Source organism: Dama dama, chromosome 8, assembly GCF_033118175.1.
Source record: "Dama dama isolate Ldn47 chromosome 8, ASM3311817v1, whole genome shotgun sequence".
Taxonomy (NCBI): Eukaryota; Metazoa; Chordata; class Mammalia; order Artiodactyla; family Cervidae; genus Dama; species Dama dama.
The window spans coordinates 48,742,596-48,766,907 of NC_083688.1; the positions used below are offsets into that span (position 1 = coordinate 48,742,596).

The window sequence follows — 24,312 nt, forward strand, 5'->3', positions numbered from 1 at the left end:
AACTGGGCTGACTTGGGGGAAAAAAACTCATGAAGTAGCACGTGACAGTAATCTTATTGAAAATTATATTTTCTAGTCTAGATCCCTTAGGAAAAGTAAACTAATTTGGTGTTTTCAAAAAAGAAAGATTATACGTAAATACTTGAGTGTAAGAAAATTAAAAAGCAGGTGTCTACTTAGATCCTTCTGTGAAAAAGCTAAAACAATCTTTTGATTTTGACTTTTTAAGAATAAACCATACCCTATTTTAAGAATTTGTGATAATTAGATGATAATACAGATTGCTTTATTTGTCTGGTTACTCAACTGCGTACGTTAAGCTCTTCTTTGATAAGTGAATTTGACAAATGTAGCAACAGTCATAGAAATTCTGCAAATAAATTGCTTTGACCCAATCTCAAATATGCGACTTTAAAACCATCTATTTTTAGCTGGAAAAGGATCAAAGATGTTGGGTGACATTATTACTCAAGAGAACTTTGGAAAAGACCTAGTCTATAAACTAGAGTTACCAGTCTGGGAGAAAGTTATTTCATTGTTAATCATGTCCACAGATATTAATTAAACTGTTGTTACTGACATGGCAGTGTGCAATGGACAAGGTTTTAGAATCCAGATGAGCTGAATCTGTTAAGAACAATATAAGGACATAAGCAAGATGTTGTGGGGGAAGAGAGTCAGAGGATAGGAATGTGGGCTCAGATGCTCATAATATAGCCTTAGAGCCTTGCCATCTCTTAAGTTCATTGATTCTGGGCTTAACCCAGTGGCTTCTGCCTCTGCCCACATTAGTTTGGACTATGTTTCCTCAAGTTATATTTTTCTCTATCTGATCCCGCCTGTTTCCTCTTTCACTGTTTCCTCATTTCAGGGTCATTGTTGGTTTTTCTTAAGCTCATAAGGTCTTTGTTTTGTTATTAATAGTTTTCATCATGATGAGGATCACATTATACTAGTGCATCATGGTAGGATTATCTCGGGCACTTTATGTGACATGTATCTTTGTACTGGGGCTTCCAAGGTGGATCACTGGTAAAGAACCCGCCTGCCAGTGCAGGAGATGCAGGATATGTGAGTTCGATCCCTGGGTCAGGAAGATCCCCTGGAGAAAGAAATGGCAACCCATTCCAGTATTCTTGTCTGGAAAATTTCATGAACAGGGAAGCCTAGTGGGCTACAGTCCATGGGGTTTGCACAAGAATCAGACATGACTGAGCACACACATACATCTCTGTACTAATTTTTCACTCAGTATTTTCTCATGCTCTAGTCTCTTTGTAGCTGTTATATTTAAGGAATGTGTCATATTCCATTGGATAGTGGTTTTATAATTTATTTAATCATTCCCTTCTTTTTAAAATTATTACATGGTTGCTTTTGATAACTTTCTTTTCTAAGTAATACCACTGTTGTTGTTCAGTCACTCAGTCGTGTCTGACTCTGCAGCCCCATAGCCTGCAGCACGTCAGGCCTCTCTGTCGTTCACTGTCTCCTGGAGTTTGCTCAAACTCTTGTCCGTTGAGTCGACGATGCCATCCAACTAAGTAATACCATAGTAATCATCTTTATGCTTATAGATTTATCCGTATTTCTGAGTAGTTGTTTAGGATAGATTCTCAGAAAGAGAATTACTGAATTGAAGGTGGTAAAAAAAAATTTATGGCATTTGGTATTTCTCATGGGATGTAAAAGGAAGACTTCTTATAGACAAATAAGGAAGAGAAGATTAAGTATGAATTTGAAATCCTTTTAGTAAACATTTGAATGCCTTGTATGTGCACACTCCCATATCTGACCTCAGTCATGGAAAGCACCCTTGCTCTGCCCTGAAGGTGCATATATCCAAGCTAGCACTGAAAAACACAAATGATGTAGCTGGACTTGACCGAGGATGAATCAGAAGAGGATTACCTTGGACTGCAGATTGTTTGTTAGGTAGAGCAGGGGGAGTCATGCTGAGGGAGTGAAAGGAAGCAGCTCCCTCCTCGTCATTGTCAGAAGAATGCTGGCAAGAATTCGGTCCTGTAGGGCCATGGTTATTCAACTTAATTTAGCTTTAGATTAGATCATGTTAATTTTCTTTCTGATGCTGCTACTTCTGGAAACATAGTATCCTAACTGATCTTCATTGGTCTCATTTTAGCAATATTTGCTGTACTCACGAGTGTCTTGACAAAAGATGACTGGTGGAACCTCCTTTTGAAGGCCGTATACTCCTTATGTGATCTATCCCGGTTCCAGGAGGCTGAGTTACTTGTAGATTCTTCACTGGAATACTGCTCATTTTATGAAGACAAGCCAAAACGCAAAGAGTTAGAATACTTTGGTCTCTCTGCTGCAATTCTGGACAAAAATTTCAGAAAGGCATACAACTATATCAGGTGATTTTCCAGTAACCTATTTTAATTAGATTCTTTGATGGAGCATATATATTTACTTTGACTTAATTTTACATGCTCAAGGTTTAGTAAGCTATTTAACTCTTGCTTACAGATTAATTCGGTTCATTGGTGGTTCTTGGAAGCAGTATAAAAGAGCATACACTCCCATAAGAGGTTTACTTAAACCTTTGTGCCTCAGTCTCCCCATTTTTTATGGTAAAACAAACATCATAATATTACCACCTCATAGGTTATTGTGAGAGTTAAGTGAGTTGTCCAGTGTCTGATAATGCATTATTATTCAGTGTTCATTGTACTGCAGCTATGAGTGGGCTGGGAGAGAAAAGATAAAACTTAATCCTCTTGATTCTGTTTTTTTGGTTTAAAAGTTTGTTGAAAAGCAGAAACAAAATGAAGAAACACTACATACCCCTTATTGGGGGTGGTGAATTTCGTTGTTGATGGGACAGCACTGAAGGGTTTCAGTCTTAAAAATCAAGAAGTTTTTTCTCTGTACGCTATTTTTTACCCTCATTCTCTTTTTGCAATTTTAGAATAATGGTAATGGAAAATGTCAATAAACCCCAGCTCTGGAACATTTTCAATCAAGTTACCATGCATTCCCAGGAAGTACGACATCATCGCTTTTGTCTGCGTTTAATGCTGAAAAACCCAGATAATCATGCCCTGTGTGTCTTAAATGGACACAATGCCTTCGTGTCTGGTAGTTTTAAGCATGCACTTGGTGAGTGTCCTGACGCATGGCTTTGTCTCTCTCTCTCTGCTTAGGTTTCTGTGTCTCTGAAATGGAGATAACCTTGTAGATTATTGTGAAAATTAAATGAGTTAATATAAAGTACTTAAAATAATGTCTAGTACATATAGTAAGTGGTTTTAAGTATTCACAGTGATTATAATAAATATTTATTTTTCTTGTGATGCTTTGGTTTCAAAAGGCTAAAGTAAGTCTTTAAAGCAGGTCTTTGAAGTAGGACTTTAAAGCGTGACTTAGGCTTGTTTGTTCTCAAAATAATTTTCATTAGTTATGGATGTTTTGCTAAATGATTTTAATTTGCTATAGTATAAAAAGGGACTTAAGATTTTTTGATAGTTTATTCCTTTAGGAGACAAGTCTTTTTTTTTGCCTTGATTTATTTTTTTACATATACATATATCTGTTCTTTTTCAAATTCTTTTCCCATTTAGGTTATTATAGAATATTGAGTAGATTTCCCTGTGCTATACAGTAGGTCCCTGTTGGTTATCTGTTTCAAGTAGAGTAGTGTGTATGCCAATCCCAAACTCAGGATTTATCCCCCACCACCACCACCTTTCTGCCTTGGTAACCATGTTTGCTTTTAGAGACTGAGAGTCTGTTTCGTAAATACGTTCATTTGTATCCATTTTTTTGGGGGGGGGGGGGGGAGATTCTGCATGTAAGTGATATCATATGGCATTTGTCTTTGTCTGACTTACTTTGCTTAGTATGATAATCTCTAGGCCCACCCATGTTGCGGCAAATGGCATTATTTCACTCTTTTTAATGGCCGAGTAATCTTCCATTGTATATATGTACCAGATCTTTTTTATCCGTTCATCTGTCAGTGGACATTTAAGTTGCTACCATGTCTTGGCTATGTGAGTGTGTATGTACCTTTTCAAACCGTATTTTTCTCTGGATATATGCCCAGGAGTGGGATTGCTGGATCATATGGTAGTTCTATTCTTAGTTTTTTTAAGGAAACTCCATAATGTTCTCCATAGTGGCTGAACAAATTTAATTCCTACCAACAGTGAAGGGGAGTTCCCTTTTTTCCACAGCATCTTCGGCATTTATTGTTTGTAGACTTTTTGATGATGGCCATTCTGACTAGTGTGAAACAAGTCTTTATAATTCTTATTAATAATTAAACAGAGGGAAAATTCATTAACCATTTATAGGAAATTTCTGTAATAAGGAACCAGGAGCAAGTAAGTAGAAAAATACTTAACCAGAAGTTTAAACTTAAAATGAGGCATGTATCTCCTGCTGCTGGCAATAAGATATATTGCCAGATTCACTCCTGAGTATACTGTGATTTTGGCTGTTTAATGCTTTAATGTTTCTTGTGTATGGTTGCTGTTTTTATAGTTGTTCAGCCAGTAATCTCGAACATCAGATGTTGAAGCTTTTTTTCACTGTGTATACTTTTTTGGAATTATTAGTTTAATATTAAGAAAACTATATATAAAAGAGATTAAAATAGAAAGTCTAAATGGCAGTCTACCATTTGTGCTGGTAAGGAGACTTTACAGTGCTGTTCCTTCTGGAATAGAAGTTTTCTTATCTATATAATAAATTATAGATCATTCCTTTACAAGAAAAATTTGCTAAAATTCCTCTATCTCATATAGTTAGACTTTTGACATGAGATAATTGTTTATATAGACTACATGGAATTCATAAAACCCTGAATTTTTATCTTGTTATTAGATACATTTAGCTCTTCTCAGGAAAAACAATTGCTACGTTTGAGACAATAATACTCATAAACCTAAAAAACAAAACTGTTTTTCTTTTTCTCACCTCCATGATCCATCATATTAGCATCTATAAGACAGGTCTCAGTTAATTTTATGAAAGAATTCACCAACAGACACATTCCCCCATTAGTTTTTTAAAAGGTTTGAGGTTGTAAAATAGATTTATGATCAGTTATTCAATTGTTTGTTTTTGAAGTACTACTCTACTTGGAAATGTCTAACTGTACCTTTAAAAAAGCTACTTTTATACTCAGTTTTAATCATCATGGTCAAAGTATGTTGATGGGTAAATCCTTTTTGTTATATGTTATATATTTTAAAATTCCTATTAATATGCATCTGGTTGATATTTTGGAATATAACCTTTGTATCTGTTAAAGTGATAGCAATATTTATTTACCTTACACTATATTTGAGTGAGTGTTGAAGAAATAAGGAATTGTGTTTTTGTCCTGTCATCTAACATCACTGCTCATTTTTCAGGACAGTATGTGCAGGCCTTTCGCACCCATCCCCAGGAGCCACTCTATAACCTCTGTATAGGCCTAACCTTTATTCACATGGCATCCCAGAAGTATGTATTAAAGAGACATGCTCTTATTGTGCAGGTAATTCATTTGGATTTCTCATTACTTGATTTTATGTTCTTTAAAGATGAATATACTTAATGCTTTTATTACCCTGCTTCAAAAGTAGTACTTGCTTAGTGCACCTGTTGGGAGTATCCATTCCGGTGTTCAGCACTCGTGGATCAACATATAGGAGTACTCCCGGCCAGAACTACACAGCTGTGTGGAAAGGGTGCGCAGCCAGGTCAGAAGAGAAGGCTCAGGCAGAATCTTAGGGAATCCTGTGCAGGCTTTCTGGTATCCTGGAACCTCAGAGGCTGCCAGTCTTCCAGGTCCTAAAGAATTTTTAAATTAGTTTTTAAAAATAATATAGACATACGATAATGTATAAATACGTGCCTGTGTGACTGTCTCCTTACGTCATCACCACAAATTGCTCTTTTAAAGTCTTAGTTTGTAAAGCAGTTTGCATTACCTTTTTGTTTTCTTGTTTACCTTCTTAACATAGCTCATCTCCTCTAGTGAAAATATAAACTCCAAGAGATCGGAGATCTGGTCTATCTCGTTCACCCCTGTATCCTCAACACTTCTGTTTTTATGTTTGATGCATGTATATACCTGTAATTAGGGAAAGAAAGTAAACATTCTTTCTTAGATTTTTGTCTTTGAATTTCTCATTTTTAAACACATAGATTTGATTCTTCTGAGATTAGTAGCTTGTCTGCTATTACTTAAGAGAACCACGTTTTTCAGTAGAAGTCATATTCATGTACTCAAATAGATTCATTTATCATGCAGAAAATATGACTTGTTAATTGACCATACTTTTTATTCCTAGAATGCATTAATTCTAACAAATTCCTTAATTTTTATTATTTATTAGTTTATGAAGAAAAATTTGTGACCATTTATTACATACCAGATCACTCAGGAAATAATTGCATTTTATTTTTTATACATACAAATTTGTTGATTTAATTCTCAGGTAATATATTTGCTTAATTGCTTACATCAGTTACTTGCATCTTGCAGCTTGTAGCTTTCTGTGCATGGTAGAAGCTGAAGTTGTGTTGAAGGGGAAAGTGAATGCAGGAAGAAGTGAAGAGGCAGGTTGCTTTTCTGGGTGCAGTGACACCCAGGGAGCCTGCTTCATTATAGCTGTGCTCTGAGATACTCAGTTTCTCCATAGAGCTGCTGAGTCAGAAGCTTTCAGAGGGGAAAAAAGAAAATCAAGTTTTTTAACGTTAAGAAGTTATTAAGGTTCTGAGAGGTGTATAAAAGGTACCATTTAACCAGCAAGGTCAGATATACTCAAGTGAGTTTGTTCCTGAGGATGCACGTTTCTAAATTATCATAAGAGCTTTGAGTTTATATTTTGGTCAAGCTTTTAGACATGTATCTCAAACCTAAAATTTTACTAGCCTCTAATGCCACAAAAACCAACTTGAAACCATAAAAATATATATTCTCTGTTTTAGATTATGAGTCTTTGATAGCTGGTTGTAACATTTGGCTTTGTTTTCTGTGAATTTTTTGTCTTTAGTTAAAAAAATATATCTCCTTTACACCTTCAGAAGAAATCTGAACTATATTATGATATGACACTGTACCACAGACATATATCCTTTTAGGGTGAGACTGTCTTTAAAAAAAAAATTGGGGGACTTCCCTGGTGGTCCATTGATTAAGGCTCCACACTTCTAATGTAGTGGGTGTGGATTCAGTCCCTGTTTGGGGAACTAAGATCCCACATGCTGCACAGGGTAGCCAAAAACAGAAGATTGTATTCCTGCCCCTGCACATGCTTGTCAGATGCCTGAACTACTGAATTATTATTATTATCTTTTCTCTTTGGTAGGGCTTTTCCTTTCTTAATCGATACCTCAGTTTACGTGGGCCTTGCCAGGAGACATTCTACAACTTGGGCCGTGCCCTTCACCAACTGGGGCTGCATCATCTTGCAATCCACTATTATCAGAAGGCCCTGGAGCTCCCTCCGCTTGTGGTAGAGGTACTGTATGATTTACTTTAAAAAACTGAGGAGACACTTCATCTGTCGATAAGTTCAGTTAGCTAAGTATTGTGGTCCAGACAGTGAAATTAATTAGCTTATATATTAAAATGTATTCTCCCCTTACTGAATGCACTTATTTAGTTATGTTCAGCAACAAGTAATTGTTTGACATCCTGGCCTACTGACCTAATCAGCCATCATGTAGACACATATGACTCGAGGTTATGACCATTTTGGTTATCCTAAGATAGCCCTGTGGTTTACAGGTGTGAGCTGGTAGACAGGAATCCTGAGTATTGAGTTCTGTAGCCGTTCTTCATTTTCAAGTTCAAAAGTGTAGCTAACACACTTCTTTATAGAGATTAAAGATCAGTATAAATGAAGTTTTGTTTAAGTTAATGTAATATAGGGTGAGTGTTGCCAATACTATGATAATCTGTGTTTAAAGCCTAATTTCTGAAGGAAAGTATGTTATCATTGTTCAGTTTTAAAAGTTGCACTCATAGTCCCCCATTCCCTCACAACTCTTTTCTGTTACCCTTGTTCAACTTTAGTCATTAAGCAAATGAATACCTACTCTTATAGTTATGCTGATGGAATACATATACTTTTGTGTTTTTAACTTCATAAATAATTTATGTATTGCTCCTTAAGCTTTATAGGGCAACATTTTTCATTGATGCAGATGTTCTTAGTTGACTCCAAATTTTTGTTTGGGGAAGAATAGGAACATAGATCTAATCTACTCCATTGAGGTCATTGCTTGGGTTATTTAAGTAGAAAAAAAAAGTAATAACATCCATAAGGTATTCATTATAATAAATTTGGTGTATGCCCTCCTAGACCTATGTTTTATATGCCTTTCTGTTATATAGTATAGATATTTTTTTTCTCATCTGTTCATTTGTGTTATGATTTTTTTCCTACATGCAGAAGTTTTATGTTTTTTATGAAGTCATGTCAGTCTTTCTCTAGTTCCTACTTTTGCTATTTACTATACTTAAAAGGGCTTTTCCTACCAAGGTTATATTATTATTCAACTGTATTTTTTCTTTTATGGTTTCATTTTTTTTACTCTTAAATCCTCATTCATCTGGTGTTTATTCTGCTCTGTCTTGTGGATGAAACTTTTTTCCTTTAACTTATTGGTTAGACATTTTAAAATATTTGATGAAACAGTTACTATAACAATTAACTGAAATCAGCATTACCTGATAAAAATGTATATTCAAGGTATATGCCTAGTTTTATAATTTTTTTTAGCAATATGAATTTTAATAGTTTTTTGAACACTTATAAAAGCTCTTTATTTGCCATAAAATTGTCCTGGTTGTCAGTTTGAAATATACTCATTTTTGTATTTTTCCCCCCTAGGGTATAGAAATTGACCAGATAGACTTACGAAGAGATATTGCCTACAACTTGTCTCTCATATATCAGAACAGCGGGAATACGGGAATGGCTCAGAAACTTTTATTTACTTACTGTTCTATATAATGCCCCGCCGCTGGGAAGGAGCTTGGGCAGCCGCTGTGCACGGACCAGCATTTTCTGTCTCAGGGCTTATTATTAACCCCAAGATGGACATAACTTCACAATATCTGTGTTTCATTTTTAATATGTGATAATTATCTTTTGATAGATTTGCAAAATTATCACTCCTACAAGAATTTTATACTGTTCTGTCATTTTCCTTTACCAGCTTTTGGTAAGTTGTCCCCCAAACTGAAGTGGACATTGTTAGCCATTGAACCAGCATGGAGTTGAATACACTACTTTTTTCCCACACAATTTATTCATTTGTGTACGTAATACTACATATTAAACACCTGCCGTATACCAGGCACTGTAATAGGTGTGTTTGGAATACAGTAGTAAGAGAGATGTTACCTCTCAATACAGTTCTTTAAATACAGACCTTGAGCATATGTTTATTTGAAAGAAATATTTGCTACGTATGTATTTCTACATACATCATTGTTGTCAGTCATCCATTTCTTAGTGCCCTGTTCTTATCACCAGTAGTCTTTGAGATATACAGAAAAGGAGGTTGCTTAGTAAAGTAAAGACAAATTGGGACTCTGATGTCAGCACAATTATGTAATTCACTTTGCTCCTTGGAAAATTATTTTAAATGGTTATGTGGTGGGAAGACAAGTAACTGAGCTAATCTTTTATTTTTCACCTGCATGTATCTTAGCTATAAAGACAGGCCTGGGAGGCTGGGCTTAATTCATAGAAACCTGTTGTGATGCAAATTAATTAAAAAAATGCATTTTCAGTGTTGGGCTTTCTGGCCAAAAGAAAAAAAGAGAACTAGATTCAGTAACGTGACCTGGTTTCCATTTTAAGATCACTAGGAATGTAGGAAGATTAGGGAATTTTATGTATGAAATAAAGTATTGCTGATGAAGTAGAAGGAGATTAAAAGCCTTTTACTTATCTCAGATATTGTGTATTATTGGATCTAAGATAATAGTATTTGTTAGACATACTGTTGGTTTAATAATAGCTTTTTAGAGTTTCTTTTGAGGGAGAAACAAATGCTATAGTAAATGTTCATGTGGATTTTTAAGTCCCAGTCCAATTGTGGGTGGAAAACAAGTATGAGACTTAGGGTGAAAGAAGTACAGGAGGCTTTAAGAATTCTTAACACTGTTTACACTGTATACATAGTTTTGTAGTTGAGAAGCAGAATTTGTATGTAATAAGTAAATGTATGGGTACTTTCTGTGTGTGTGTGTATATATAGAATTTAAATAAACTTTATTTTTGTAATTAAAGTTGTTTCATATGTTTATATATATTTGTTTTATTTCATGCCATTTGCAGGTAATGATAAAGCTGACTGTGATAGAGTGCTCAGATAGATTTGTGACTTGGAATCCTTGTGGAGTTGAGTACTCTGTGTTCAGAGTTTCTCTCTTGAATTAAACTCACTGTGCTGTAACTCCAGTATCTGCTAAATAGCCTTGGAAGACACAGTAAATCTCTCTAGTAGTCATATAAGGGGAAAAAAAGCTGATAATTGCATGAGTTTGTTTATCATTTAAGACCGTAACTACCATTTGCTGAGTGTTTTCACTCTGCTGCTGTGTTCTGAGTATGGTGTGGGATGTTTAGATACCTTAACTCTGATTCTCCCAGAGAATCACCTGTAAGGTAGATGTTATTGTTGTAGTTATTATCATCCCAGTTTTATTTATGAGAGATTAAAGAGCATGCTGAAGATCACTAGCAAGCTACTCCTTGCTCAGAGATGTTCCTTTAGAGGAACGCATTTCCTGCAGTTTTGAGTAACAACTTAAAAAATGAGCATGTTTACTTTAGAAAGAAAAAGGAGATGGGCAGTTAATTTTTTTGTCCTTCAGGCCTTCTATTTTTTTAATTAAAAAAAGTTTTTGTTTTCTTTTTCTTAATATTAATTTATTTATAATGTTGTGTTTGGGTCAGGTGTATAGAAGTGATTCAGTTATACATATATTCCTTCTTCTTCAGATTCTTTTCCCAATAGGTTAATACAGAATATGTAGTAGTTTCCTGTATCATACATATATGTCCTTGTTGACTATCTGTCTTATATATTGTTCAGTTGCCAAGTCGTGTCCAACTCTTTATAACCCCGTGATTGCAGCATGCCAGGCCGCACTGTTCCTCCCGGAGTGTGCCTGAGTTCGTGTCCATTGAGTGGGTGATGCTATCAAACTTCTCATCCTCTGCTGCCCTTTCTACTCCTTGCCTTCAGTCTTTCCCAGCATCAAGGTCTTTTCCAATGAGTCGGCTCTTTGCATCAGGCGGCCAGAGTATTGGAGCTTCAACTTGGGCATTAGTCCTTCCAGTGAGTATTCAGGATTGATTTCCTTTTAGGATTGACTGGTTGGATCTCCTTGCAGTCCAAGGGACTCTCAAGAATATTCTCCTGCACCACAATTCAAAGCATGAACTCCAGCGCTCAGCCTTCTTTATGGTTCAGCTCTCATATCCATACATGACTACTGGAAAAACCATAGCTTTGACTAGATGGACCTTTGTCAGCATAGTGATGTCTTTGCTTTTTAATATGCTGGCTAGGTTTGTCATAGCTTTCCTTCCAAAAAGCAAGTGTCTTCTAATTTCATGACTGCAGTCACCATCTGCAATGATTTTGGAGCCCAAGAAGAGAAAATGTCACTGCTTCCACTTTTTCCCCTTCTAATTGCCATAAAATGATGGGACCAGATGCTGTGATCTTAAGTGTTTTAATATTGAGTTTCAAACCAGCTTTTTCACTCTTCTTTTTCACCCTCATCACAAAGCTCTTTAATTCCTCTTCACTTTGCCATGAGAGTGTTACCATCTGCATATCTGAGGTTGCTGATCTTTCTCCTGGCAATCTTGATTCCAGCTTATAATTCATCCAGCCTGGCATTTCGCATGATGTACTCTGCATATAAATTAAATAAATGGGTGACAATATATAGCCTTGTACTCCTTTCCCAGTTTTGAACCAGTCAGTTGTTCCATGTCTGGTACTAACTTGTTTCTTGACCCACATACAGGTTTCTCAGGAGACAGGTAAGATGGTCTTGGGTTCCCATCTCTTTAAGAATTTTCCACAGTTTGTTGTGATCCACACAGTCAAAGGCTTTTACATAGTCAATGAAGCAGAAGCAGATGTTTTTCTGGAATTCCCTTGCTTTCTCTGTGATTCAGCCAGTTTTGCCAATTTGATCTCTGGTTCCTCTGCCTTTTCTAAACCCAGCTTGTACATCTGGAAGTTCTCGATTCAAATATTGCTGAAGTCTAGCTTGAAGGATTTTGAACATAACCTGTCTAGCATGGGAATTGAGCGCAATTGTCCGGTAGTTTGAACGTCCTTTGGCATAGCCCGTCTTTGGGATTGGAATGAAAACTGCCCTTTTCCAGTCCTGTGGCCACTGCTGAGTTTTCCAAATCTGGCATATTGAGTGCAGCACTTTCATAGCATCATCTTTTAAGATTTGAAATAGCTCAATTGGAATTCCATCACCTCCACTAGCTTTGTTCATAGTGATGCCTCCTAAGGCCCACTTGACTTCACATTCCAGGATATCTGGTTTTAGATGAGTGATCACACCATCGTGGTTATCTGGGTCATGAAGATCTTTCTTATATAGTTCTGTGTTTATTTTTGCCATCTCTTCTTAATAGCTTCTGCTTCTGTTAGTTACATACTGATTCTGTCTTATTGTGCCCATCTTTGCATGAACTATTCCCTTGGTATCTCTAATTTTCTTGAAGACATCTCTAGTCTTTCCCATTCTGTTGTTTTCCCCTATTTCTTTGCACTGATCACTGAGGAAGGCTTTCTTATCTCTCTCTTTGCTAGTCTTTGGAACTCTGCATTCAGATGCTTATATCTTTCTTTTCTCCTTTGCCTTTTGTTTCTCTTTTCTCAGCTATTTGTAAGGTCTCAGACAACCATCTGCCTTCTTGCATTTCTTTTTCTTGGGATAGTTTTGATCACAGTCTCCTGTACAATTTTACGAACCTCTGTCCATAATTCTTCAGGCATGAGAATTAACAGGTGAGGTGGGGCTAAAAACTGGTGAAGCAGTTGTAAATCTGTTAAGAAGCTGTTAGATTTTCCTAGTTGCCATGTTCACCTAGAGTAGGTTCCACTTCACCCATGCCCTGCAGAACACCAGTGGTTTATTTTCTGGAGCTGGAATACCAGGCATAGCCAAAGGCAGAATGTTACGCTGAAAGCAGGGGATTAAATGAAAGTCTACACACCTAACAGTGATCTCTCCTCCTATTAAACTCCCTGAAAACTGGCAACAAAGTTAACATCCTCCAAGCAGGGGATTAGAGAAAATCCTCTAAAAAATCCTAGAAAAAAAGCCTGTATATTCTCTCAGCTGCGGCCTCCAGGAGTGGACACACCCCTCCCACTTTCACTCAGTCATCTCGGAGGTACCTTGCTATTCATCTGAACAGGCAGCTAATGATCATTAGACATTTGAGGAAAGCCTCTGAAATGAGAGGCATTCATATAAACAAATGGGTGGGGGACTGAGGGAACTCAGGGAATGGAACCAGTGCAGGAAGTAGAGAGAAACAGACAATGTAATATTCACAGATGAAAGAATATTGTATATGTGAAGAGAAAATGCTATAAAAAGCAGTATTCACATAATAAAATATTTATCAAATTAAAAATGTAACCTCCAGAATTAGTGCCATGAAAGGGTTGGGGAAAAATAGAATTTTTAAAAGATAAAAGGGAAAATTGAAGAGAGAATTTCTGATGAGAAAATTAAAAGCTATAGAACAGTCTAAATTACAATTTCTTTGTGGCAGTTACCAGATCTTACAAATTCATTTATATTTCAAAGTGTATGAATGGTTGATTTATAATAATTTCAGTAGGAGGAACAATGGTTTTTTATATGCAGTAGATGGCAGTACATTCTATAAATTGGGAATTGTATTTCATCTTTTCATTGTCTTAATACAAGTATGCCAGCTTTTAACATTTTTCCTCCAAAATAAGCTTAACAATTTTTATTAGAGGAGAAAAAATGTCAATACCCCTCTCCAGATTTGGGCTCTCATATCGCAGAAGCTTTGTCAGAGGACAGCTGGGGCCCTGTGTTTCTTGCTGCCCTGAGCAAGAGAATGTCTAGGAACTGTCAACGGTACACGCATCATACAGGATATATTATTTTCTGTTTTTTGGATTCAAGCAAACTAGATCAGAGTGAGAATTGGCAACACCACGTGGCATTTTAGTAAAGACTCTCAAATGTGCTTCCATTTAGAAAATGGCCTTCAAGCAAGCGAAGAAAGAGAAAGCTGATTAAAGGTACCTCCACTCAGGGGCCCACAGCTTTGCCCAGTCAGTCCTGGAACAGCCAGTTCTAAGAATGTGAGTTGTTTCCTCTTTCTAGAGCTATGTAGTGGTGTAGATTAATTTCAGTTTCTAGTTTCAGAGGAGTTTGAATGCAGCCAAACAAGTGTTTCTTATTTAGGCCCACCTGCATAACTATAGGCAGTTGAAAGAGGTATTTTCCTAACAAACGCTTTGCATAATTAGTTCTGCCTTGTTTGGACAGAGATGCTTTGATAAGTTTGTGTGTGGTTGAGGCACTTCCCCCATTTCAGGTGTTCCTCTTCAGTAATTAAAGGAGGACAAAAGTAGTGATTCTGACCCCTAGAGGGAGCACGGTATTCACAGACCTTCCCAAAATCTCCAGCACTCTCTGGGCTGGAACCTGGTGAATGAGGGGGGCGGGCTTTGGGTAGGCCAGAGAATCCAGAGCCGCTGTGCGCCCCACAAACAGTGCCATTGATAGTGTGCCGTGACGCGGAAAAGGTGTAAGACACTGCTTTTGTGTCATTCTCAAGGCGCAGATTAAAACTAGCTTTGGGTGAGTGAAGAGTGGTTCACACTGACTCTTCATTGTCGGGAGATTATCAAAATGTAAAAACATCATGATAATTTCAGCAGTGTTAAATGACAGGACACAGCAAACTAGAAAATTTTTAAAGCGATGGGAATACCAGACCACCTGACCTGCCTCCTGAGGATTCTGTATGCAGGTCAGGAAGCAACACTTAGAACTGGACATGGAACAACAGACTGGTTCCAAATAGGAAAAGGAGCACGTCAAGGCTGTATATTGTCACCCTGCTTATTTAACTTATATGCAGCGTATATCATGAGAAACACGGGGCTGGACGAAGGACAAGCTGGAATCAAGATTGCTGCAAGAAATATCAATAACCTCAGATATGCAGATGACACCACCTTTATGGCAGAAAGAAGAAGAACTAAAGAGCCTCTTGATGAAAGTGAAACAGGAGAGTGAAAAAGTTGGCTGAAAGATCAACATTCAGAAAGCTAAGCTCATAGCATCTGGTCCCATCACTTTATGGCAAATAGATGAGGGAAACAATGGAAACAGTGACAGACTTTATTTTCTTGGACTCCAAAATCACTGCAGATGGTGATTGCAGCCATGAAATTAAAAGATGCTTGCTCCTTGGAAGAAAAGCTATGACCAAGCTAGACAGCATATTAAAAAGCAGAGACATTACTTTGCCAACAAAGGTCCATCTAGTCAAAGCTATGGTTTTTCCAGTAGTCCTGTATGAATGTGAGAGTTGGACTATAAAGAAAGCTGGGCACCAAAGAACAAATGCTTTTGAACTGTGATGTTGGAGAATACTCTCGAGAGTCCCTTGGACTGCAAGAAGATCCAACCAGTCCATCCTAAAGGAAATCAGTCCTAAATATTCATTGGAAGGATTGATGCTGAAGCTGAAACTCCAATACTTTGGCCACCTGATGCAAAGAACTGACTCATTTGAAAAGACCCTGATGCTTGGAAAGATTGAAGACAGAAGGAGAAGGGGACAACAGAGGATGAGATGGTTGGATGGCGTCACCGACTTGATGGACATGAGTTTGAGTAAGCTCCAGGAGTAGGTGATGGACAGGGAAGCCTGGCATGCTGCAGTCCATGGGGTCACAAAGAGTCGGACATGACTGAGTGAACTGAACTGAATTCTAACCAGTGTAAGGTGATACCTCATTGTAATTTTGATTTGCATTCCCTAATAATTAGTGACGTTGAGCAATTTTTCATGTCCTTTATGGCCATCTGTATGTCTTATATTTTGCTCCATTGAACTGTTTGTCTATTTCTGAACCTGTACCAAATTATTTTAATGTTTATAACTTTACAACACTTGTTTTACTTCTTAAAAATGGCTATTTATTGGAAGTATATTTAGGGAAAAGGGCTCAGATCATCAGTGTAGGGACCAGTGAATTCTTTCAAAGTGAATACAACCATGAAATCACCACCCAAATCAAGAAACAGAACACGACCAGCTCCACTGTGGGCCACCCATACTCATTGCTGGTCCGAATGTCTGTGTGGTTTGAACTGTCAGTTTGATTAAGCTGGAGCTACATTTTCCAGAATCTCTTTCTTTGAGTGGTTCAATGTTAGAGGTGGCCCGGGGAGTTTGCTTGAGATTTGGAAGGTAAAAGCAAAGTAGCAGTCATTGCTCTGATGATCACTATGGTTAGATCTGGTGGCAAACACAAAGGAGTTGGTGGATTCCATTTTATCCTTGCTCTTTTCTGCTCTGCATCCAGCTCCTCTTCCTAATTGCCAGCTCTGTCCAAAAGTAGAGCAAACCTCCAGCACACACCACAGGTTTCAGCAGATTTCATCAGCTTCCCTCCTGTGTTTTCACCCTGGCAGCTAAAAAAGCACAACTTTTGAGGTTCCCATGCAAACCACCTCAGGGCTTCAGGAAGGCTGGGGAATGACGGCTCTGATTTTCCAGCTCCTTCTGGACCGTCACTTCCCTCCATTCTCCTGCACTGTGTGAGGTCTTATTCCTTATTTAATACAACTCAGTGACTCTAACTTTCTTAACTAAACCTGTAATGAAGGACATTGATTTTTGTAGGTTTCTTTTATATCCTGCTAATTTATTAGTCCTTTCACTGTTTGAGTTAGCATTATCATTTATTCCCTGGAGTTTTCCAGGTGTGCTGTCATATCATCTGCAAGAAGAGATAACTTTACTTTTTCTATACCCATTCTTACAGCTCTGATTTTTCTGATTCCACTGTTTAATACTTCTGTTAGAAGAGTGTTGAGTAGTAATGGAGATAGTGCACATCCCTGCCTTGGCTCCGGGAATAAGATTATGTGTGTATATAATTTATGTGTGCAGCTGACTGTTCCTCCAACTCTCATCCCACTGCATTAGAAAATCCATGTGTTTGATGTGTGGCAGAAACCAACAAATATTGTAAAGCAATTATGCTTCAATTTAAAATAATTTTAAAAAATAAATACAAAAAAGAAAATCTATGTGTTGCGATCTCTGCCTCAAAAACAAAGGACTTGATAGATGACAGGAAGGTAAAACCATTTGGATAGAATCAGGACTCAAATCCTAGATTTTTAAATTTCATTTACTGCAGTCTCTAATTGAACATAACTTTCCCCACATTTAAAGATTTATAAAATGAAAATACAGGTGCTTTATTAAAAAAAATTGCATATATATGGACCTGTACAGTTCAAACTTATGTTGTTCTAGGATCAACATATATATAATTTTATATTATACATTTCATAATTTATATATTTTATGAATACATATTATATATTTTATTTGTAGATAAGTGAAATGAAATCTATATTTTTATATATATTTGTTCTTGTTAAAAACTCTCAATTCCTATTTTCTTGAGTATTTTTATCTTCAGTGGATGTTGATTTTTATCATAGACTTTTTCAGCATCTATGGAAATCTTTATGACTTTTTCCATAGATTTTTTAGTATTTTTTCCCCTTAGGTTTTTAATGTTATATGATATAAACAGACATCCTAATATTGAACGTTACTTGCATTCCTGGAATACATCCCACTTGGTGGTGGTGGTGGTAATTGTTCAGTCGCTCAGTCATGTCTGACTCTTTGCGACCCCACGCCAGGCTCCCCTGTCCTTCACCATCTCCCAGAGCTTGCTCAAACTCATGTCCATTGAGTCAGTGATGCCATGCAATCATCTCATCCTCTGTCGTCCCCTTCTCCTTCTGCCTTCAGTCTTTCCCAGCATCAAGGTAGGCGTCTGTTTGCTGATATTTTAGTGTCTTGCCTGACTATTCATGAGTAATATTGTCCTGTAGGGTTTTTTTTAGGGGGGGTACCATCTTTATCGGGTTTAGATATCAGTGTTATACTTGCCTTAAAAAAGAAAGTACTTTCCCTTCCTTTTAATGCCCTGGAATAATGATGAAGCATTTGGGTACCAGTCTTTGAAGGTTTGGTAGAATTCTGTGTTCATGTTAGACAGTTTCTTCATAGCTTTCTCTATTTCTTCTACAGAAATTAGTCTGTTTAAGCTTTCTATAACTAGGGGGATCAATTTTGGTCATCTATATTTCCTTGGGATACTACCCCTTTTATCTAAGTTTTCACATTTGCAGAAATATGTGCCAAGTAGTCTCTTATGACTTTTGTTTCAGGGGCTTCACTGAAGAAACAGGAGCTTTCCTCTGTCTCAGTGGTTATTTCCACCTTGTCATTTTTTGCCATTTATGCCTCCTCCCTTTTTAATGATCAAATTAACTAGTGGCTTGTCTATTTTGTTATTTTTTTCTTAATTTATTTTAAGTAAAGACTGATTACAATATTGCATTGGTTTCTGCCACACATCAGCATGGATCAGCCATAGGTATAGTTAAGTCACCTCACTGCCCCCTCCCACCCCATCCCACCCTCCAGGTTGTCACGGAGCCCTGATTTGAGGTCCTTGAGCCATAGCAAATTCCCACTGGCTATCTGTTGTACATATGTTAGTGTGCATATTTCTATACTGCTCTCTCCATTCATCCTATCCTCTTCTTACTGCCCCACCTACCAACCTCCACGTCCATAAGTCTGTTTATCTGCATCTCCATCGCTGCTCTACAAATAGGTTCATCGGTACCATCCTTCTAGATTCCATAAATGCGTGTTAATATGTGATATTTGTGTTCCTTTTTATGGCTAATATTCCACTGTATATGTATCACACTTCTTTATCCATTCATCTGTTGATGGACATCTAGGTTGCTTCCTTGTCCTAGCGATTGTAAATAGTGCTGTAATGAACATTGGTGTCATGTGTCTTTTTAAATTATGATTTTTCTCAGGGTATATGTCCAGTAGTGGGATTGTTGGGTCAGATGGTGTTTTTTTGTTTTTTTTTTCAGATGGTGGTTTTATTCCTAGTTTTTTAAGTAACCTCTATACTGTTCTTCATAGTGGTTATATTGATTTACATTCCCACCAACAGTGCAAGAGGGTTCCCTTTTGCCACACCCTCTCCAGCATTCTTTGTAGACTTTTTGATGTTGGCCGTTCTGACTGGTGTGAGGTGATATCTCATTGTAGTTTTGATTTGCTTTTCTCTAATAATGAACGATGTTGAGCATCTTTTCATGTGTTCATTGTCCATCTGTCTGCCTGCTTTGGAGACATGTCCGTTCAGGTCTTTTTTCCCACTTTCCCCCCTGTTGTTTGTTTTTCTGGTATTGAGTTGTATGAGCTGCTTGTATATCTTGGAAATTAATCCTTTTCTAGTTGTTTCTAGTTGTTTCTATTATTTTCTCCTATTTTGAGGGTTGTCTTTTCACCTTGCTTAGTGTCCTTTGCTGTGTAAAAGCTTTTAAGTTTAATCAGGTCCCACTTGTTTACTTTTACTTTTATTTCCATTACTCTGGGAGGTGGGTCATAGAGGATCTTGCTTTGATTTATGTCATCGAGTGTTCTGCCTATGTTTTCCTCTGAGAATTTTATAGTTTCTGGTCTTACATTTAGGTTTTAATCCATTTTGAGTTTATCTTTGTGCATGGTGTTAGGAAGTGTTTTAATTTCATTTTTTCACACATCACTGTCCAGTTTTCCCAGTACTCTTATTGAAGAGGCTGTCTTTGCCCCATTGTATATTTCTTGCCTCATTTATCAAAGATAAGATGCCCATAGGTACCTGGATTTATCTCTGGGTTTTCTATCTTGTTCCATTGGTCTATATTTCTGTTTTTGTGCCAGTACCATACTGTCTTGATGACTGTAACTTTATAATCTGAAGTCGGGAAGGTTGATTCCTCCAGCGCCATTCTTCCTGTTAATTTTTTTAAACAATATTTTAATTTATTTAACTCTGTTTTTAAAATTTTCTGTCACATTTTCTGCTTTTATCTTTATTATTCCCTTTGTATTTTCTTTTGATTTACTTTACTCTTTTAGTAGTTATTTTTGGGAACTTGATTCATTGGTTTTCAGATTTTCATTTTTATTGATAAAAATGTTTAGTACTATGAATTTTCTTCTGATCACTGCTTTGTTACTATTTTGTAAAGAATTTTCACATCTCTATTTATCAGAGATTTTGACTTGTAGTTTTCTTGTGGAATCCTTGTTTTGGTATCAGGGTAATGCTGCCCTCATAAAATGAGTTTTGGAAGTGTGCCTTCCTCTTTTATTTTTTGGGAGAGTTGACAAGGATTAGTATTAATTCTTTTATTTATTTTCTTGGCTGGGCTGGGTCTTTGCTGCTGTGCGAACTTTTCCCCGGGTGTGGCGCGCGGGGTTACTTCCCAGCGGTGGTGCCCAAGCTCCTCCTTGCAGCGTCTTCTCTTGTTGCAGAGCAAGGGCTCTGGAACGTTCAGCAGTTGCAGTTCCCAGGCTCTCAGAGCACAGGCCCAATAGTTGCGGAGCATGGGTGTAGTTGCTCCGAGGCATGTGGGGTCTTCCCGGATCAAGGATCAAACTCGTGTCTCCTGCATTGGCGGGTGCATTCTTTACCACTGAGCTACCAGGGAAGCTCAGTTCTTCTTTAATGTGTGATAGAATTCACCAGTGAAGCCATCTGGTCCTGGACTTTATTTTGTTGGGAGGTTTTCAATCACTGATTACTTGTTCAATCAATCCCCTCATTACTATTTAGTATGTTCAGATTTTCTATTTCTTCATAATTCAGTCTCAAAGACTGTATATTTCTAGGAATTTGTGCATTTCTTATAAGCTGTCAAATTTGTTGGTGTATAATTCTTCATAGTAGTCTCTTGCGATCTTTTGTATTTCTGTGGTATCAGTAGTAACATTTCTTCTGTCATTTCTGATTTTACTGGGTTGGCCAAAAAGTTTGTTTCAGCTTTTCAAAAACTGGCATGAGCTTTTTGGCCAACTCAATATTCATCTGCATCCGTCTTTTTTCTTGGTGGGTCTAACTTAAGTTTTGTCAGTTTATTTTTTCGAGAACAACCTCTTAGTTTCATTAATCTTTTATATTGTCTTTTTAGCCTATTTAATTCATGTCTGTTCTGTTCTTTATTTCTTTTCTCCTACTAACTTATTTCTTTTCCTAATTCCTCAAGGTATAGTTTTAGGTTGTTTGTGATTTTTCTCATGTCTTGAGGTAGGCATTTATTGCTAAAAATTCCTTCTTAAAACCACTATGGCTATATCCCATAGATTTTGGTGGGCTTCCCCGGTGGCTCTGACGTTAAAAAATCTGACTGCATTGCAGGAGTTCCAGGTTTGATTCCTGGGTTGGGAAGATGCCCTGAAGAAGGGAATGGCTACCCACTCCAGTTTTCTTGCCTGGAGAATTCCATGGACAGAGGAGCCTGGTTGGTTACAGTCCATGGGGTTGCAAAGAATCAGACACGACTGAGCAACTAATACTTTCACTTTTTCATAGATTTTGGTATGTTTTATTTCCATTTTCACTTGTCTCAGGTATTATTTCTCTTATGACTTCTTCTTTGACCCATTGGTTGTTCAGTGGTGTGTTGTTATCTCCACACATATGTGAGCTTTCCAGTTTTCTTCTCATAATTAATTTCCAGTTTTATACCACTGTTGGGAAAGATGCTTGATAGGATTTCAGTCTTCTTAAATTTATTAAGACTTGTTTTGTGGCCTAACATACCTATCTTAGAGAGTTTCAAGTGCACTTGAGAAGAATGTGTATTCTGCTGCTTTGGGATGGAATGTTCTATATGTATCTGTTAAGTTTATTTGATCTAGTATGTCATTTAAGGCCTACATTTTCTTACTGATTTTCTGTCTGGATGATCTATCTACTGATGTAAGTGGAATATGGTAGTCCCCTGATATTATTACATAGCTATTTCTCCTTTTCTGGTCTTAATATTTGCTATTATTTGCTATATATATATATATATATATATATACTATGTATACACATGCATATATATATATATGGTTGGCTGCTATATAAACCCTGTGAACTGCAACCCACCAGGCTCCTCTGTCCATGGAATTCTCCAGGCAAGGATACTGGAGTGGGTAGCCATTCCCTTCTCCAGGGGATCTTCCCAACCCAAGTATTGAATCTGGGTCTTCCGCATTGCAAGCAGATTCTTAGAAGACTGCTGTGTTGGGAACATAAATATCTACATAACTAGTGTATCCTCCTTTATCATTAAGTTATGGCCTTCTTTTCTTTTATTACAGTCCTTGTTTTAAAGACTATAGTATTCTGTCTGATATATATAAGCATAGCTAACACCACTTTCTTTGGGTTTCTATTGCAAGGTATATCTCTTTTTTCAGGCTCTCACATTCAGTCTGTTTTTAACAGGTGGAGTGTCTTGTAGGCAGTCTAAATAGGTCTTGTGTTGTTTTTTTTTAAATCAATTTAACACTCTTTGTCTCTTGGAGAATTTAGTTCATCTACATATAAAGTAATTGTTGATAGAGATGTAGTTATTGCCATTTTGTTTATTATTTGCTAGCTGTTTTGTACTTTTTTCTGTTCTTTCTTCTTCTCTTTATCTCTGTGGTTTGATGACTTCCTTTAGTGGTATGCTTAGATTCTTTTCTTACTGTCTTTTGTATATCTCCTATAGGATTCTAACCTGTGGTTACCATGAGGCTTAATATAACAACTTATAACAGTCAATAAGTTGATAATACTTTAAACATATTTTGAAGTTCTACATTTTGGATCCCCAAAGTTTTATATTTTTGATGTCACATATTAAATCTTATACTTACTTACTTACTTAATTATTATAATTAATTATTAATAGTTATATTGTATTCATTAATTGTTATAAGTAATTCTAATTTATATAATTCTATAGCTATTTATTATTATAGTTATTATAACTACTACTATACTTATTTTACTGTTAATTATTATTATGTTATTGATTATAATTATTAATTAAAATTATTATTAATATGATAGCTAATATCATTTTAATTTTATAATCAATAACTATTATTATAGTTGCAATTATTAATTATATACTAATAGTTATTAATTATTGTAGTTATTTTGACTGTTATTTATGATAATTTTTATATTATTATTCACTGTAATGGATTCCTTTAGCTTTTACTTGTTTGGAAAACTCAATCTCTCCTTCAGTTCTGAATAATAACTTTTTCCAGGTAGAATATTCTTGGTTAGAACTTTTTTTTTTAGCACTTTGAATATATTGTGTCACTATCTTCTAGTCTGTGAGGTTTCTGTGGAAAAATATGCTCATAATCTTATGGGAGGTTTCCCTTATATGTAATAAATTATTTTTCTCTTGCTTTTAAGATTCTCTCATTGTCTTTAAATTTTGAAATTTTAATTATAATGTGACTCTGTATCACTCTCTTTGGGCTCATCTCTTTTGGAACTCAGACTTCCTGCTGCTTCCTGATGTCTATTTCTTTCCCAGCTTAGGGAAATTTTCAGCCACTATTATTAAAATAAGTTTCCTGTCTTTTTTTCTCTCTCTTCTCTTTCGTGGACCCCTTTAATGTAAATATTAATATGCTTCATGTCCCATAAGTCCCTTACATGTTTTTTTTTCCATTCTTTTTCTCTTTGCTGCTCTAATTGAGTGAGTTCCACTGCCTAACCTTTGAGTTGTCTGATCCTTTCTTCTGCTTCATCTGTTCTGCTATTGAACCCCTCTAGCATATTATTCATAAGGGATTTGATTTAGGTCATACCTGAATGGTCTAGTGGTTATCCCTACTTTCTTCAGTTTAAGTCTGAATTTGGCAATAAGGAGTTCATAATCTGAGCCACAGTCAGCTCCTGGTTTTGTTTTTGCTGACTGTATAGAGCTTCTCCATCTTTGGCTGCAAAGAATATAATCAATCTGATTTCAGTGTTGACCATCTGGTGATGTCCATGTGTAGAGTCCATGTGTGATGTCTTGTGTTGGTTGTTGGAAGAGGGTGATTGCTATGACCAGTGCGTTCTCTTGGCAAAACTCTATTAGCCTTTGCCCTGCTTCATTCCGTACTC

The 24,312-nt window shown here is 36.6% G+C and overlaps 1 protein-coding gene across 1 annotated transcript in view; it reads left to right on the plus strand.

Moving 5' to 3' along the window:
* GTF3C3 (general transcription factor IIIC subunit 3) overlaps nt 1-10,270 on the plus strand; it is a 28,201-nt gene extending 17,931 nt beyond the window's left edge. The window contains exons 14-18 of the mRNA XM_061149096.1: nt 2,144-2,381; nt 2,936-3,126; nt 5,388-5,512; nt 7,332-7,484; nt 8,862-10,270. Coding sequence (XP_061005079.1) covers nt 2,144-2,381; nt 2,936-3,126; nt 5,388-5,512; nt 7,332-7,484; nt 8,862-8,984 — 830 coding nt within the window. The 3' untranslated portion in view covers nt 8,985-10,270. The remainder of the gene's footprint in view (nt 1-2,143; nt 2,382-2,935; nt 3,127-5,387; nt 5,513-7,331; nt 7,485-8,861) is intronic.
* The last annotated feature ends 14,042 nt before the right edge of the window (nt 10,271-24,312 follow it).